This window comes from Lynx rufus, unplaced genomic scaffold (genome assembly GCF_022079265.1).
Source record: "Lynx rufus isolate CCGP_SWC_20201006 ecotype Redwood Valley unplaced genomic scaffold, mLynRuf1.p SCAF_6, whole genome shotgun sequence".
NCBI lineage: Eukaryota > Metazoa > Chordata > Mammalia > Carnivora > Felidae > Lynx > Lynx rufus.
In genome coordinates this window covers 27,573,415-27,588,909 of record NW_025814878.1, presented here as the reverse complement: position 1 = coordinate 27,588,909, position 15,495 = coordinate 27,573,415, and the positions used below count along the sequence as shown (strand labels likewise).

Here is a 15,495-nt window from a genome sequence, read left to right as displayed (position 1 = left end):
ATATTGTATAGACGATTTATTCAAATAATACATTCCAACTTTTAAAAGAATATATTCCATTGACCAGGCCATTACATTTCTTAACACTGTGCTAAACTATGCATATGTATATGCCTATACAGGAGTTTTAAAATCTTTTTTGTTCAGAATACGCAGCTAGATGCCCTTAATAGAAAGCAGGAGAATTTTTAGAGAAATTTAATTATTAAAGTATTGATAAAGAAGTTTAAGTACATGTTCTGAAGTAAAACCAACTTGAATAGTAGTTCAAAATTGTAATTCACGAATAGCGTGATTTACCTGATTTTCATAGAGTTTTAAAATTTACAAGTTAAAAGAACAAATTCTTAAATTATTACATAGTTGTTATAAAAAAGAGGACTGAATTTTAGACACTAACACTTGAACTCATTGCTGAAAATTTTGCAAGATAAAGAATAATTTAGAATTTTCAATGTGTGAAATTGAAGAAAATTACTGTACATTTTGAATTAATACAGTCTGAATATATGTGCTTTTGCCATCAGTACTTGAATTACACCCCTGGATCTGCTGGCTACTACCTGTTATTTCTGGGAGCCGCCTCGTGGGCCGAAAGACCAAGCCTATGTTTGCACACTGTGTCCTTGTAGGTTTATGGCGATAGCTGCTTGAGGAAGCTGGTAAGACGTGTGGCATCAGAGCTCTGAGTGTCAGCTTCCTATCTGGACCTTGAGAAGTCCTGTTTTTCCAGAATAAAACAGCACCTTCTCCTTTCTTAGCAGGACACGGTAGCTCATAGAGCTAAGAAGATACTGAAAATTATGCATTTTTATGGCACTTCTCCACATCTTACAATGCTGAAATTGCACTGAAAAGCTTTTTGTGTGGAAGTGAATACGTGATTTTATTAATTTATTTCAGCAAAATGTAATTTTGTTAAGATATGTATTAGATTGAGAGATTGCTAAAAATGTAGCCTGCTAGAATTATAAGAGTTTTTGCAAATCTCTCTCTCTCTTTTTTTTTTTTTAATGAGGAAAGTGCCCTGGTTAGCATGTGAAAAGACTCCAAGTGTATTTATCTCATATAAGGACGAGTGAAAGGTTTTTTTTTTTTTAATTTTTTTTTCAACGTTCATTTATTTTTGGGACAGAGAGAGACAGAGCATGAACGGGGGAGGAGCAGAGAGAGAGGGAGACACAGAATCGGAAACAGGCTCCAGGCTCTGAGCCATCAGCCCAGAGCCTGACGAGACGAGTGAAAGGTTTTAAGGATATTCATTTGAACGTTACACTTTCTCTTATGTTGTCACTTCCCCCAAAAGATGGAGAGCATATGCCCTGTGTTTTCTGCTCCCTGTGGGGATTCCGTTTGGTTGCTGGCATCTTTGAGCCTTTCTAGGCTGCTCTATGACCACATGAAATCTTGGACTTCTAACCACCACAGGCAGTGGGCATCCTTCCCCTTCATGGCCTGGGTTAGGCTGTCTTCAAAAACATCGGAACACCTTAGCCACACTTCATTTAGAAGAAGCAAAAACCAACTTTTCTCCCCAGTCAGGATGAATGACAACCCTGCACCACTGACGACCTTCAGAGCCTCTGTTGCATGCCCCACCTCATGCGCAGGCTTCTGTAGGTACAGTCCCCCACACTTCCTGCCCCTTCTCATTGCTCTTTTACCCCTTTCCACTGTCCCCGCAGGGGAGGGAGAGTGTTTTTCCTCCTGCCCTCCTGGATTGTCCTCCAAGGACCCATAAAATTAGACTGACAAAAGGTTAACAAGAAAAAAACAAGGAGTTTATTAATGTGTGCAGTACATATCCAGTGGAGAAGCCTCAAGGAAGAGTAGCTCAAAAGGATGGTTGGGGCACCTGGGTGGCTCAGTTGGTTAAGCATCTGACTTCAGCTCAGGTCATGATCTCATGGTTCATGAGTTTGAGCCCCACGTCAGGCTCTGTGTTGACAGCTCAGAGACTGGAGCCTGCTTCGGATTCTGTGTCTCCGTCTCTCTCTGCCTCTCCCATGCTCACACACTGTCTTTCTCTCTCTCTTTCCAAAATAAATAAACCTTAAAAAAAAAGCGTGGTTAGAACTTGGGCACTAGAGCATCTTAACGGAAGAACAGTTACTTTGTAGAGAAGTGATAAGACAAAGGAAGAGGTTTTAGGCTTTCCAGAGTGGCAAATTATGGGAAGGTAAGTATGTGGGGGACTCTCATGAAGTAAGGTGTGTTTGTAGAGGTCCAGCTTGACCATAAAACTTTCCTGGGAGAGGGGATTTGGGGCAGTTTCACTTTTTATTTTTTTTTTTTTAAATTTTTTTTTTTCAACGTTTATTTATTTTTGGGACAGAGAGAGACAGAGCATGAACGGGGGAGGGGCAGAGAGAGAGGGAGACACAGAATCGGAAACAGGCTCCAGGCTCTGAGCCATCAGCCCAGAGCCTGACGCGGGGCTCGAACTCCCGGACCGCGAGATCGTGACCTGGCTGAAGTCGGACGCTTAACCGACTGCGCCACCCAGGCGCCCCCAGTTTCACTTTTTTTTTTTTCAACGTTTATTTATTTTTGGGACAGAGAGAGACAGAGCATGAACGGGGGAGGGGCAGAGAGAGAGGGAGACACAGAATCGGAAACAGGCTCCAGGCTCTGAGCCATCAGCCCAGAGCCCGACGCGGGGCTCGAACTCACGGACCGCGAGATCGTGACCTGGCTGAAGTCGGACGCTTAACCGACTGCGCCACCCAGGCGCCCCCCAGTTTCACTTTTTAGAAGTGTCTGCTCTTAGATAGATAAGAGAGGCTCTGGGAAGGTTTCTTTCTACACATGCTGAGTCTTCTTTGCCTTCAGCTCAAAGTTCTTATGCCAAAGTAGCAAATTTTGGGGTGGTGTATTCTGGTTCCCTCCATCTCCTCTTTTATTTTACTTGATTTTCTTTCAAACACTTAAATGGATTTACTTTGTGCGATTATTCTAATCATTTTACAGACATTAGTTCATTTAATTTTAACAACTCTATGAGAGAGGGACCACTATTATCATCCCCATCTTTATAGGTAGGGAAACTGAGGCATAAAGCAGCTAAATAATTCGTTAGTAAGTGGTATAGCCAGGACTCAAATCCAGGCAGTCTATTTAAAAAAAAAATTGTTACTATTATTGTTATTCTTATTCATTATAATATATGTGTGATATATAATGTCCATAAAGAAGAGTATTTGGGGGCACCTGGGTGGCTCAGTCTGTTGAGCGTCCAACTTCGGCTCAGGTCATGATCTCACAGCTTGTGAGTTCGAGCCCCGCGTTGGGCTCTGTGCTGACAGCTCAGAGCCCGGAACCTGCTTTGGATTCTGTATCTCCCTCTCTCTCTGCCCCTAACCCACTCACATTCTGTCTCTGTCTCTCTCAAAAATAAATAAACATTAAGAAGAGTATTTGGTACAGAACAAATGCTCACTCAAGAAATGTTAGTTACCATTATCAACATCACAGCATAGTTTCCAAAAGCATTTTTTTTATTGTGTAACTGTATTTTTATTTTATTTATTTATTTATTTACTTATTTATTTATTTTAACGTTTATTTATTTTTGAAACAGAGAGAGACAGAGCATGAACAGGGGAGGGGCAGAAAGAGACGGAGACACAGAATCTGAAACAGGCTCCAGGCTCTGAGCTGTCAGCACAGAGCCCGACGCGGGGCTCGAACTCACGGACCGTGAGATCATGACCTGAGCCGAAGTCGGACGCTTAACCGACTGAGCACCCAGGCGCCCCTGTGTAATTGTATTTTTAAATGATTGTATAATATGTCATTGCATCCTAATTTATTTTACTGTTCCCCTGTTGTTAGACATCCTCTTTTATTGAGGAATAATTGACATATGAGATTATATTAGTTTCAGGGTTTACAACATAATGATTTGTTACGTACATGTCTATTGTGAAATGACTAGACAGAAAGTCTAGTTAATATTCATCACCTCACATAGTAACAGATTTTTTTCTTGTGATGAGTACTTTTATTTACTCCCTTAGCAACCGTCAAATACCAATATGGTATTAATATATAGAAACCATGTTGTACCTTACATCCCCTGACTTATTTATATAATAACTGGAAATTTGTACTTTTGATTCCCTGTCCTCATTTTGTCCACCCTGCACCAGAGTCTGTGTTCTTCATCACTGTGCTAGTTACACTGTAAATTAGCAACTGGACTCCTAGTTTGCAGTAGCATCCCCTTGACCTTCTTGCCTTAGCTGATCTGAGATTTGCTAATCTGAGATCACAGCTTCCTCTGGGTGAAGGCTACTCCTTCCACGACATGCCTCACACCATGAGGCCCAGAGGTCATCCATTTTCTCTCCGTTCTCTGTTGCTTTGTCCCCAATCTGCCCTCATGCACAATCCTTATTGGTGGTTCATGCTGTGGAGTTTTGTCACCCTCTACCTCTCATTCTTGCTGTTGTCCAAATATTTCCTCTCACTTGTTGAGCACTTTGTTTCCTACCTCACACTGCGACCCTTTCTTGCAGCACCATGAGCACAACCATCTAACCGTCCTGGCTCAGAGTGAGCTGTGGAAGTGGAGTCTGTTGGGACTGACTTTGCATTCAGTTTCCTTATTTGTAAGATGAGCCTGATAGTAACTGTTCTCAAGATAGGATAACGTACATGAAGTGCTTAGCGCAGTTTGGCACACATGCAGCGGTAAATAGATGGTGGCTGTTATCATTACTAATAATGATAAGTCCTACCCCTCCACCCCCCTGCTACCATCACTATTACTTTTCTTAAAATCCCGTGACTTCTTTGAAGGTAGCCTCCTACACTCATACTGTGCTCCAGCAAGTGCATAAGTATAGTGAAACCTTTGGCTATTCACCTGCCAGAACTACTGTAAGGCCGTAAATTGGACAGAGCTGTCTATCACCCTAACTTCCCACCCTTCATGCTATTTCACTTTCTCTCCATTTTTACTCATGCTGTGGGACCCCACTGAGCCCTCTTGTTTCCTCTTCCTGGCCAACATGTTTTATTCCTTCTTAAACCGGTCATGGCTTCCTGGTGCATTACTCTGTTGGTGGCTCTTTCAGGTACCCTGTCTTCTTGTTCTTCTGTTTTGTGACCGGTCTGGCAAATACCAATGGTAGATCAGTTCAGTCATTTGCTTTTTTACCCCAACAACCTGGGCAAATTAAAATCCAGATTCCTTGGGGCACCTGAGTAGCTCAGTCGGTTAAGTATCCAACTTTGGCTCAGGTCATGATCTCACAGTTCTCAAGTTCAAGCCCTTCATCGGGCTCTGTGCTGTCAGTGCAGAGCCTGCTTCGGATCCTCTGTCCCCCCTTCTCCGCCCCCTCCCCCTTCCCCCGCTCGCATGTGTGGTCACGCTGTCTCAGAAATAAACAAACATTAAAATAAAAAATTTAAAAATAAAATAAAATCCCGACTCCTTGCTTGGGTCCACAGTGTCTCTGTGCTGGTGTCCTGTCTCCTGTCTCGTCGTGGTTCTCTTATCTTGCCTACCGTGCTCACGTGGTTATGCTCCTTTCTCTCCAGTACTGGGACTCAACGAGTTCTTTCTTGCCATGGAACTTTTGCAAATATATGAGTTAACCCTCCATTTGGACCTTTTCATTGTTCAGCTCAAATGTCACCGCCTCAGAGACCATTTCCCTTTTCTCTGTAAAGAGAGTCTCCTCATGAGTAAGTTCTCTGTCATTGTACCTGGTGTGTCTCCTTCGCAGATCTCATCACAGGTTATAACAGTGTAATTTTGTTTGACAGTCTTCCCTGGGTTAAGCTCCATGATGGCAAGGACCATGACTGTTCTGTTGACGGTTATTTACCTAGTACCTTCTAGAAAGTGTGACTCATAACAGGTGTTAATGAGTAGTTATCAAAGGCATGGGAAATGAAGAAAACATTTTCATGTCGTGTGTATTGGTTCTCCTGCAAGTGTAAGTTTTCAAGACTCAGCGGCGTCCTGTTGACAGGCCACTTCTCCTGCCTCTCTTTCTCTTGTCCCCTGTCACTGCTCCAGGCTTCTGTTAAGTTCCCTTAGCCTTCTGCCCTTCCCTCCACAGACAGAACTGAGGCTGGGACCTACTTCATTTGTTCCCTGTACTTAGTAAACCTGCTGCTGTGTTTGGCTTTTTAAGCCCCATATAGTTTTAGGAAAAGATGTATCTTCGGTCTATTTAAGACTAATGTCTTCAGCTGTGTTCTTGATCTGACACTTCAGTCTGGATATTGCTTTACTGGTTCCTTCCTCTCTCTCCTGTACTTCTGTATTTTCTACCTTTTTTTCCCACTGGTTCATTGCCCCAACTTTAGTATTTTGTATATGGTATAAGGCAAGGGTTTCACTTCATTCTTTTGCAATGTGGATACCCGGTTTTTCCAATACTACTTGTTGAGAAGACTATCCTTTCCCCACTGAATGGTCTTGGCATTCTTGTTGGAAACCATTTGACGATATACAAGAGGGTTGATTTCTGGGCAGTCTTTTCTATTCCATTGGTTTTGGAGGTTTGTGTTTTTGCCAGTGCCACACTGTTTTACCCCAGTATAATTAACATGCAGTGTTGTATTAGTTTAGGTGTACAGTATAGTGATTCAGCAGTTCTGTACATTACTCAGTGCTCATCATGATAACTGTACTCTTTAATCTCCATCACCTATTTCCCCCATCCCCCCACCACCTCCCCTCTGGTAACCATCATTTTGTTCTCTAGAGTTAGTGTCTTTTTCTTAGTTCGCCTCTATGTCTCTTTTTCCTTTGTTCATTTGTTTCTTAAATTCCACATATGAGTGAAACCGTATGGTATTGGTCTTTCCTGACTCACTTTGCTTCGCATTGTATTCCCTAGTTCTATCCATATTGTTGCAAATGGTAGTATTTCATTCTTTTTTAATGGCTGAATAATATTCCATTGTATATGTACACCACATCTTCTTTATCCATTTATCTGTCGATGGACACTTGGGCTGCTTCCATATCTTGACTATTGTAAATTATGTTGCAATAAACATGGGGATACATGTATCCCTTTGAATTAGTGTTTTTGTCTTTTTTGAATAAATAGCCAGTAGTGTGATTACTAGGTCATAAGGTAGTTCTATTTTGAGGAACCTCTGTCTTCCACAATGGCTGTACCTGCTTGCATTCCCACCAGCAGTGCAAAAGGGTTCCTTTTCCTTCACACCCTTACCAACACTTGTTTCTTCTGTTTTGATTTTAACCATTCTGACAGGTGTGAGCACACTGTTTTGATTACCGTAGCCTTGTAGTAAATTTTGAAACAAGGAAATGTGAGACTTCTAGCTTTGTTCTTCTTTATTAAGAATTTTTGGCTAGGGTCCCTTGAGATTTCATATCAATTTTAGGATGTTGTTTTCTATTTCTGCACAAAACGTCATTGGAACTTTGATAGGAATTGCATTGTCTGTAGATCACGTTGGGTAGTATTGACATCTTCACAGTATTAAGGCTTCCAGTCCATGAACATGAGATGGCTTCCATTTACTTTGTTTCTTCTTCCGTTTCTTTCAGTACCATTTTGTAGTTGTCAGTCTTTTGCCTCCTTGGTAAAGTTTATTCGTAAGTATTGTATTATTTTTGATACTATTGTAAATGGAATTGAGTTTATTCTTAATTTCTTTTTCAGACCGTGTAATTGATCTTTTATAGGACTCATTTCAAATGTCATTTCCAAAATGAAGGCTTTTCTGATTTCTTCAAAAAAGAAATGACCACTTTCTTCTCTAACCTTCCCTATATTCTGTATATAAATGCTTATCTACTGTAGAAACTACAGTAGTTCGTTGCATTTGATTGTTTAAAATCGATGTTTCTCAACTAGAGTGAAAGCTTTTGGAGGGAATCTTTCATCTTTGGGTCCCCAGAGCCTGCTATTTAATAGATATTCAATAACTGTCTTTTAAAGAGATGTATAAGTCAATGAAAAATGTATGATGTAAGCATAAAAGTGTAACTGAACGAACATAGTCTCTCTTTTCTTATTTATATTTGTGTCTAAATCTCTGCATGAGCGTAAAATCCAGTCCTGGTGCCTAGAATCCCTGATGGATAATGTACCAGCATTCTCTGACCGTTCACCTGGACTGGCTGGTTGTGGGGATGAGAAGAGGGAGCTGAGGGATCATTTGTAACGGCCTCATCACTTTTACTGTCAAGTTTAAGGAATCTGTCCAAGGACACGAATTGAATAATAAGAGAACTGAGCCAGTGTTAGAGTGCTCAGTCTGGGTCTCTTTCCTCAACTGCAGTGGAATGAATATGATTCCTGTGGCATCAAGGTGTAATTTTAAAGACTTGCTTTCAAGAATGAAATGTTTTAAAATTCTGTTGGACAGTTTTACATAGTAATGAATTGGAAATATCTGCTTAAAATGATGAGTATAAAATTTTTTAATTGAAGTTCATATTATGGCAGCCTTTTGTTGAAGTGTATATACAGTTCAAATGACTTACTAAATCTAAAATGAAACAGTTTAAGTAGCATATATATGGAAACAAGAATCCTTCAAATAGTAATAACATAGGAACAACAAAAACAGTTGTATGGCTTTTATTTCATTCAAGTTTAGATGGCTAAACAGCGATTCTAAAATTTTATTGAGATTTTTCATACTATATGTGACATAGATTTACTGTAACTTAAAATAGTGTAAGAAAATATCTTCCAATTAGAAAGCATGGAGAGACTTTATCACCCCCTATTGTATGGTGTATTGTCTAATTACAATCAGTCTTCTTAAAGCTAAAATCCAGCTACTTATTTCTGTTGCATCTGAAATAGAATATTAAAACTTAAGAATTTATTAGGACTATGTAATTTACATTTAGTATTCTAAATTATTCTTTTTATTTTGAGAGAGAGAGTGCACGTGTGCTGCGTGAATGCATGGGGCAGAGAGAGAGGGAGAGAGAGAGAATCCCAAGGAGGCTCTGTGCTGTCAGCATGGAGCCCAACACGGGGCTCAGTCTCACGGAATGTGAGATCATGACCTGAACGAAAATCAAGACTTGGACGCTTAACTGAGCCACCAGCCGCCCCTAGACTACTCTTATTAGTAAACTTTTTGTATACCTCAATAAAAAAATAAACCTCTTTGTGATTATTCTCAAATTATAGATCATGCTATCATATAAATATCCCTTACAATGTTAGCAAAAGGGTAAAAACAGCAAAAGAGGAAAAAAGGAAAAAAATTTACAAGAAGGTGTATTTAGTTAAAAAGACATGATTTTATTAAAATTGGTCTGTTGCAGCAGTTACTTTGAGACAACTTTAGCAATTTCTTTACATTTTAGCTATAAATTTATTGTTGCTACATACTTACGAGTTCATTTGAATAAAATGTCCTATATAAAAATAAATATATATAAAAAATTAAAAAACAGATAAAACTTCCCAGTGCTTAGCATACTCATAAATGTTTGTTGAGTAAAACAACCCCTTCCCCCAAATAGATAAAACTGTATTTGTTAGGATTACAAAATATTGTTTCTTTAATGAAATATCATTTCAGTTTTCTTTTATATAGTGAAGTCTCCTAGTGTTTAAATACATTTTAAGAAATTGTTCTTCGGACATTTTGCACCTTTAGCTATGAGGCATGTCGTATTATTTAGGAAGTGTTCTTAGTTGGCTTTTGAAGGGTGTCTGATATATTTGCTGTGTGATTTTCTATTTAGTGCTTGGAGGAATGGCTGTGGACTAGGAGGAATTGAACAATCTCTTAAATTATTCATAAGCTTCTCTTCAGAATGTGAGTTAGCGTAGATGAAAAATGACACGTGGTTTTCACACTGGCAAAAACTCTTCTCATCTCAAGAATGACCTTTCAAAAAAATGTTTGTTTATTTTGAGAGCGTGTATGAACAGGGGAGGGGCAGAGAGATAGGAAGAGAGAGAATCCTAAGCAGGCTTTGTGCTGTCAGCAAAGCCTGACGTTGGGCTCAGATTCGCTAACCGAGAGATCAACAGTCAGATGCTTAACCGACTGAGCCACCCAGGTGTCCCTCAAGAATGATATATCTTGGGGCGCCTGGGTGGCGCAGTCGGTTAAGCGTCCGACTTCAGCCAGGTCACGATCTCACGGTCCGTGGGTTCGAGCCCCGCGTCCGGCTCTGGGCTGATGGCTCAGAGCCTGGAGCCTGTTTCCGATTCTGTGTCTCCCTCTCTCTCTGCCCCTCCCCCGTTCATGCTCTGTCTCTCTCTGTCCCAAAAATAAATAAACGTTGAAAAAATTTAAAAAAAAAAAAAGAATGATATATCTATAACCATTACCCTGTAGTCTAGCTAAGCAATAGATTATACTGCTATTAGGAGCAAAACACCAACACTAAGAAATACTTTTCAAAAAGAAGACAACAATTTCTTTTTTTTTCTTATTTCTGTCTACCTAGAGGATATACTGTACTGAACAAAACACAAAAACAAATTATATGTGCTTTGTGACATATTATTTAAAACAGTATTGTAAATAGATACCTATCATCAAAAATTTAAGGCCTAGGGCACCTGGGTGGCTCAGTTGGTTGAGTGTCTGACTCTTGATTTCGGCTCAGATCATGATCTTATGGTTCATGCTTTGAGCCCCTCATCAGACTCTGCACTGACAGTGAGGAGCCTGCTTGGGATTCTGTCTCCCTCTCTCTCTGTCCTCCCCAGCTCAGCTCATGCTTTCTCTGTCTCTGTCTCTCTCTCTCTGAAAAAAAAAAAAAAAAATTACACCCAGTGAATAATGAAAACTGTTGGGTCAAAATTTAATGTAACAAACCAGTAAATAGGAAAATGTTATATCTTTAGAATCAGTTGATAATAAGATTGTTTACATAAGTGTAAACTAATATAGATAGTAATGAACAGTACAGATGCCTACTCTTTTAATTTCACAAAACTCCTTTCTTTGTATCTTTTGTAGTTTTTGATAATTCTGAACATTAAGTCCTTCTCTTTACTGGACCCAAATCTGTCCCCTGAGACTATAAGCTCTCTGAAAGCAGGGACATGTTTGCTGTCTCAAGCAGATCGTGTGCCTGACACACTTGGGAAGTGCTCAGTAAATAAATGAACAAATGAATTTTTGCTTTCGCACCTTCATGCCATGTCTGTTTTCTGGGTTGATACGAACATGTTGCCGAGTTGCTACCAGTAACTCTTCTACGTGCTAATTCTTCAAATACTTGAAGACTTAGAAAATATGTCCTAATCCCTTTAGTCCGATCCTAGGAACTTAATAAGTTAGTCCACCATGGTATATGTTGAGCTATCAGACACTGCCAATATTTGACTATTTTTGACCCATAAAAATGGCAGTTGTGTATGAGTTCGCTTAATATTTTAACTCTAAGTCTGTTTCTTTTTAAGTTTATTTATTTATTTTTGAGAGAGAGCAAGGTGGGAATAGGGGCAGAGAGAGAGGGAGAGAGAGAGAGAATCCCAAGCAGGCACCACACTGTTAGTGCAGAGCCTGATGTGGGGCTCAAACTCATGAACCGTGAGATCATGACCCGAGCCAAAGTCAGAGGCTTAACTGAATGAGCCACACAGGCATCTCTCTCCTTGTATTTCTTATATGCCTTGTTCTGTGCCTATTCTCCCCACCTCCCCCCACTCCGACAGTGGCACCCATGTTCACAGAATAGAATATAGCAAGAAAAATCGAGGAAAGGCTTTGGGAGTTCAACACCTAAACATAATGGTAAGTTTTTCCTGCTTTGATGCTAGAAAATACTCCCAGGGTCAGGCAAAGAAGAGAGTTAGAGCCCAAGGTAGAGTGTGAGTTCTTGCCCCTCCATCATCCTGACTGGAAGAGCAGAAATTCGCATGAGTCCAAGAGCAGGAGTGACCCTGTGCTTTGCTCCTGAAGTGTGCCTATAGGTGTGGCAAGGAAGAAGCCCCTGTGCTTCTAGAGGGGTGGTAGAGGTGAAGTGAGGGTGGTATTGTGTGAATGGGTGGTCTTACAGGGTCTTTCCTCCTTGGTCCTGGGTAATTATGCTATTTTTGCGTGCTCAAGAATAGCAAGAAAGTGGGAAAGGGGCTCAGACAGGTTCAGTGAACTCCTGCTTGCCAGGGTATGGTGACCAACAGAATGAAATCTTGCACACCAGAGGTGGGAGGGAAGTTGCAATCATTATATAGGGATGAGGGAGGGTCCGCTACAAAAACCAAGCATGGTGCGTGTCTCAGGAGTTGCGGATGATGACCCAAGAGCCAGATGCTACATCCCCTTCTAAAACGTATGACACCCCATTAGCTACCTTCTATTCAGCTAAACTACAGTCCTACGAAAAGAGGGGAGCATTGGATTGTCTGAGATTAAAATTCTTTCAGAGGAAGAAGTGTACATTGTAGTTGAAATAGAGATGAATAAAGAAAGTTATTCTCACACGTACATTTCCCTTGCTTAAAACCCCCAGGATTTCCCGCCATACTGAGAATACAATCTGAAGATTTTACCATGTCTCTAATGCTCCTGACCACCTCTCTAAACCCATTTTTTACCACTTAGCAAAGCTTCATACGAATCCTAACGCTACTTCTAACCCTAACCCTAACCCTAACCCCTAACACTATTTCTTACCCTAACCCCAAGCCCTAACCCTTAACCCCTAACCCTAACACTAACCCCTAACACTATTTCTTTTTTTTTTTTCATTATATGAAGTTTATTTTCAAATTGGTTTCCATACAACACCCAGTGCTCATCCCAAAAGGTGCCCTCCTCAATACGCATCACCCACCCTCCCCTCCCTCCCACCCCCCATCAACCCTCAGTTTGTTCTCAGTCTTTAAGAGTCTCTTATGCTTTGGCTCTCTTCCATCTCTAACCTCTTTTTTTTTTTCCTTCCCCTCCCCCATGGGTTTCTGTTAGTTTCTCAGGATCCACATAAGAGTGAAACCATATGGTATCTGTCTTTCTCTGTATGGCTTATTTCACTTAGCATAACACTCTCCGGTTCCATCTATGTTGCTACAAAGGGCCATATTTCATTTTTTCTCATTGCCAGGTAGTACTCCATTGTGTATATAAACCACAATTTCTTTATCCATTCATCAGTTGATGGACATTTAGGCTCTTTCAATAATTTGGCTATTGTTGAGAGTGCTGCTATAAACGTTGGGGTACAAGTGCCCTGTGCATCAGAACTCCTGTACCCCTTGGGTAAATTCCTAGCAGTGCTATTGCTGGATCATAGGGTAGGTCTATTTTTAATTTTTTGAGGAACCTCCACACTGTTTTCCAGAGTGGTTGCACCAAATTGAATTCCCACCAACAGTGCAAGAGGGTTCCTGTTTCTCCACATCCTCTCCAGCATCTATAATCTCCTGATTTGTTCATTTTGGCCACTCTGACTGGTGGGAGGTGATATCTGAGTGTGGTTTTGATTTGTATTTCCCTGATGAGGAGTGACCCCTAACACTATTTCTAACCCTAACCCCAAGTCCTAACCCTTGACCCCTAACCCTAACACTAACCCCTAACACTATTTTTAACCCTAACCCTTAACCCCTAACCCTAACACTAATCCCTAACACTATTTCTAACCCTAACCCCAAACCCTAACCCTTAACCCCTAACTCTAACCCTAAGGGGCTTACCTTGTTATTCATCTCTAAGAGATCACTGACCTATTTTTGCCCAATACATACAGTGTCTTGCAAACCATTGTTTTATGTACCTTGTCCTTTTATTGTTTCAGATGGGAGGGTGAATCTGATTTCTTTTATTCCATGTTGGTCTTCAGATATTATGGGTTACAGATAAGCTGGTCCTTCTTTATGAGTATGGATACCACTGGGATAGTCAGTGAAAATCAACATATCAGACAAATTTTTTTTGTTTTATTAAATGTTTCCTTTTCAAATTGTTGCTTTTGCGTGCTTAACTTAAAATTTGAAATCTCTGCAAATTTAATAATATACTTGTTATACACATTGTGGTTTTTCCTCTCTTAAAAAATAATATCTCATACAGGTATTTAATCTTCATTATAGAGTAATTTGTTATTTTTTGAACTGCCATTTTTATAATGAAAGGTAGCTATGTGTTACAGTAGCATTTTTTTTGGTTTTTATTTTCTTTAGAGACTGCAAAAAGGACGTTTCAAGGAAAGGGCATCTTGGCAGGAGAAAACAGGGGTTTTAAGCCTCATTTGACTTTTATGAAATTGTCCAAAGCACCATGGCTCCGGAAGAAGGTGAGTGGACAGTTTTATCCTAATCCTTGTTTTGCCCGCTACACCAGCCTTAATAAGCATGGTTGGGGCATGAGTGACATTTGCGGTCGTTTTTGACCCCCTACTACTCTTGGTCCTGGGATTCCAAGTGAGATTGTTTCCAGTTCCCAGGGATGCTGAGCTGGCTCACGAGACTCCATGCAGGCCATTACCCCTGTGCCCTCCTTTGCCTCTGTGGCTGTTAGCTGTATACTCTGACCCACGTTTCCTGCTGCTTCGTCTGTTGCCACATCTGCTCCGTTGAAGGGTGTTGAGGCAGGGCTGGGGCCCCATTTTACTGCTTTCTTTGCTTATGGTTGTTCACAGCCTGCTGCCCTCAAAGCTTCTTCCTCTGGCCTGCATGCCCTGGTGCTGCTCACTGGAACTGGGTTCTTCAAGGTGGGACAAGCTTTTTTACGCCCCTTTACGCATCTCTTTCAAGGGCTCCAGTAGACGACCTTGTGCGTTGAGCAGTTGTTGCCATTAGGGCTTGGAACAGGTGTTCCACGGACTGGGCAAGAGGGTAACTGAGGAGCCCCCATCCTCCCATCACTTAAAAGTACTTTTTCCTGACACGAGCTGAGGGACCGGTCTCTTGACCTCCCACATCTTAGGGTGACTTTCTGCCTTCTCACAGGTTGGAGTAACTTTTGGTTTTCTTCAGGATTCATGAGCTTTTCTCCTGGAATCCTAAGGGCACCCTTCATTGTTTTTCCCATTTCAGCCTAGGGAGCGTCTTATGCACATTTAGACATCTGACCTGCTCTAACATACCAGAGTTCTGGAGATGGCCATGCAGATTAATATTCGTTCCTACTCTCCATGACCCTTTGCTGCAGTTAAGACTGATTTGCAGCTTTATAAATGAAGGTCATGTTTATTAGTAAGTAGATCTCTTTTCTAAATTTGGCACATATTGTATTTAACGTCTTTTCGCTCAGAAGGTCTTTTCAGTCTTTTAGAACCTCTGTTTGGGTGATTGACCATCCTGTGGTTGTGAGTTTTTTACAAGCTATTGTGAATACTTTCTCAAAAAGATGTTTTTTTTTTCTTTTGGTGACTATGCCCCACATTCAATAATAACTGTATCAGGTACCATTCCTAAATATTTTAAGTAACAGATGTTGAAATTTGGACTAACAACCGTCAAAACTTGCAGACTGATGGTTTACTGTTTTTACTCATTATCTTTCTTGTTTTGCTTTCAAATGGATTGTCCTCTTGCCAGTGATTTCACACTTAATCACAGAATG

General features: G+C 40.7%; 1 protein-coding gene across 5 annotated transcripts in view; it reads left to right on the top strand.

The window, feature by feature from the left end:
• AKAP7 (A-kinase anchoring protein 7) overlaps positions 1 to 15,495 on the top strand; it is a 158,826-nt gene that overhangs the window by 43,865 nt on the left and 99,466 nt on the right. For all 5 annotated transcript variants that reach the window (XM_047102381.1, XM_047102380.1, XM_047102382.1 and 2 more), the window contains one exon: positions 14,112 to 14,224. In XM_047102381.1, coding sequence (XP_046958337.1) covers positions 14,112 to 14,224 — 113 coding nt within the window. The remainder of the gene's footprint in view (positions 1 to 14,111; positions 14,225 to 15,495) is intronic.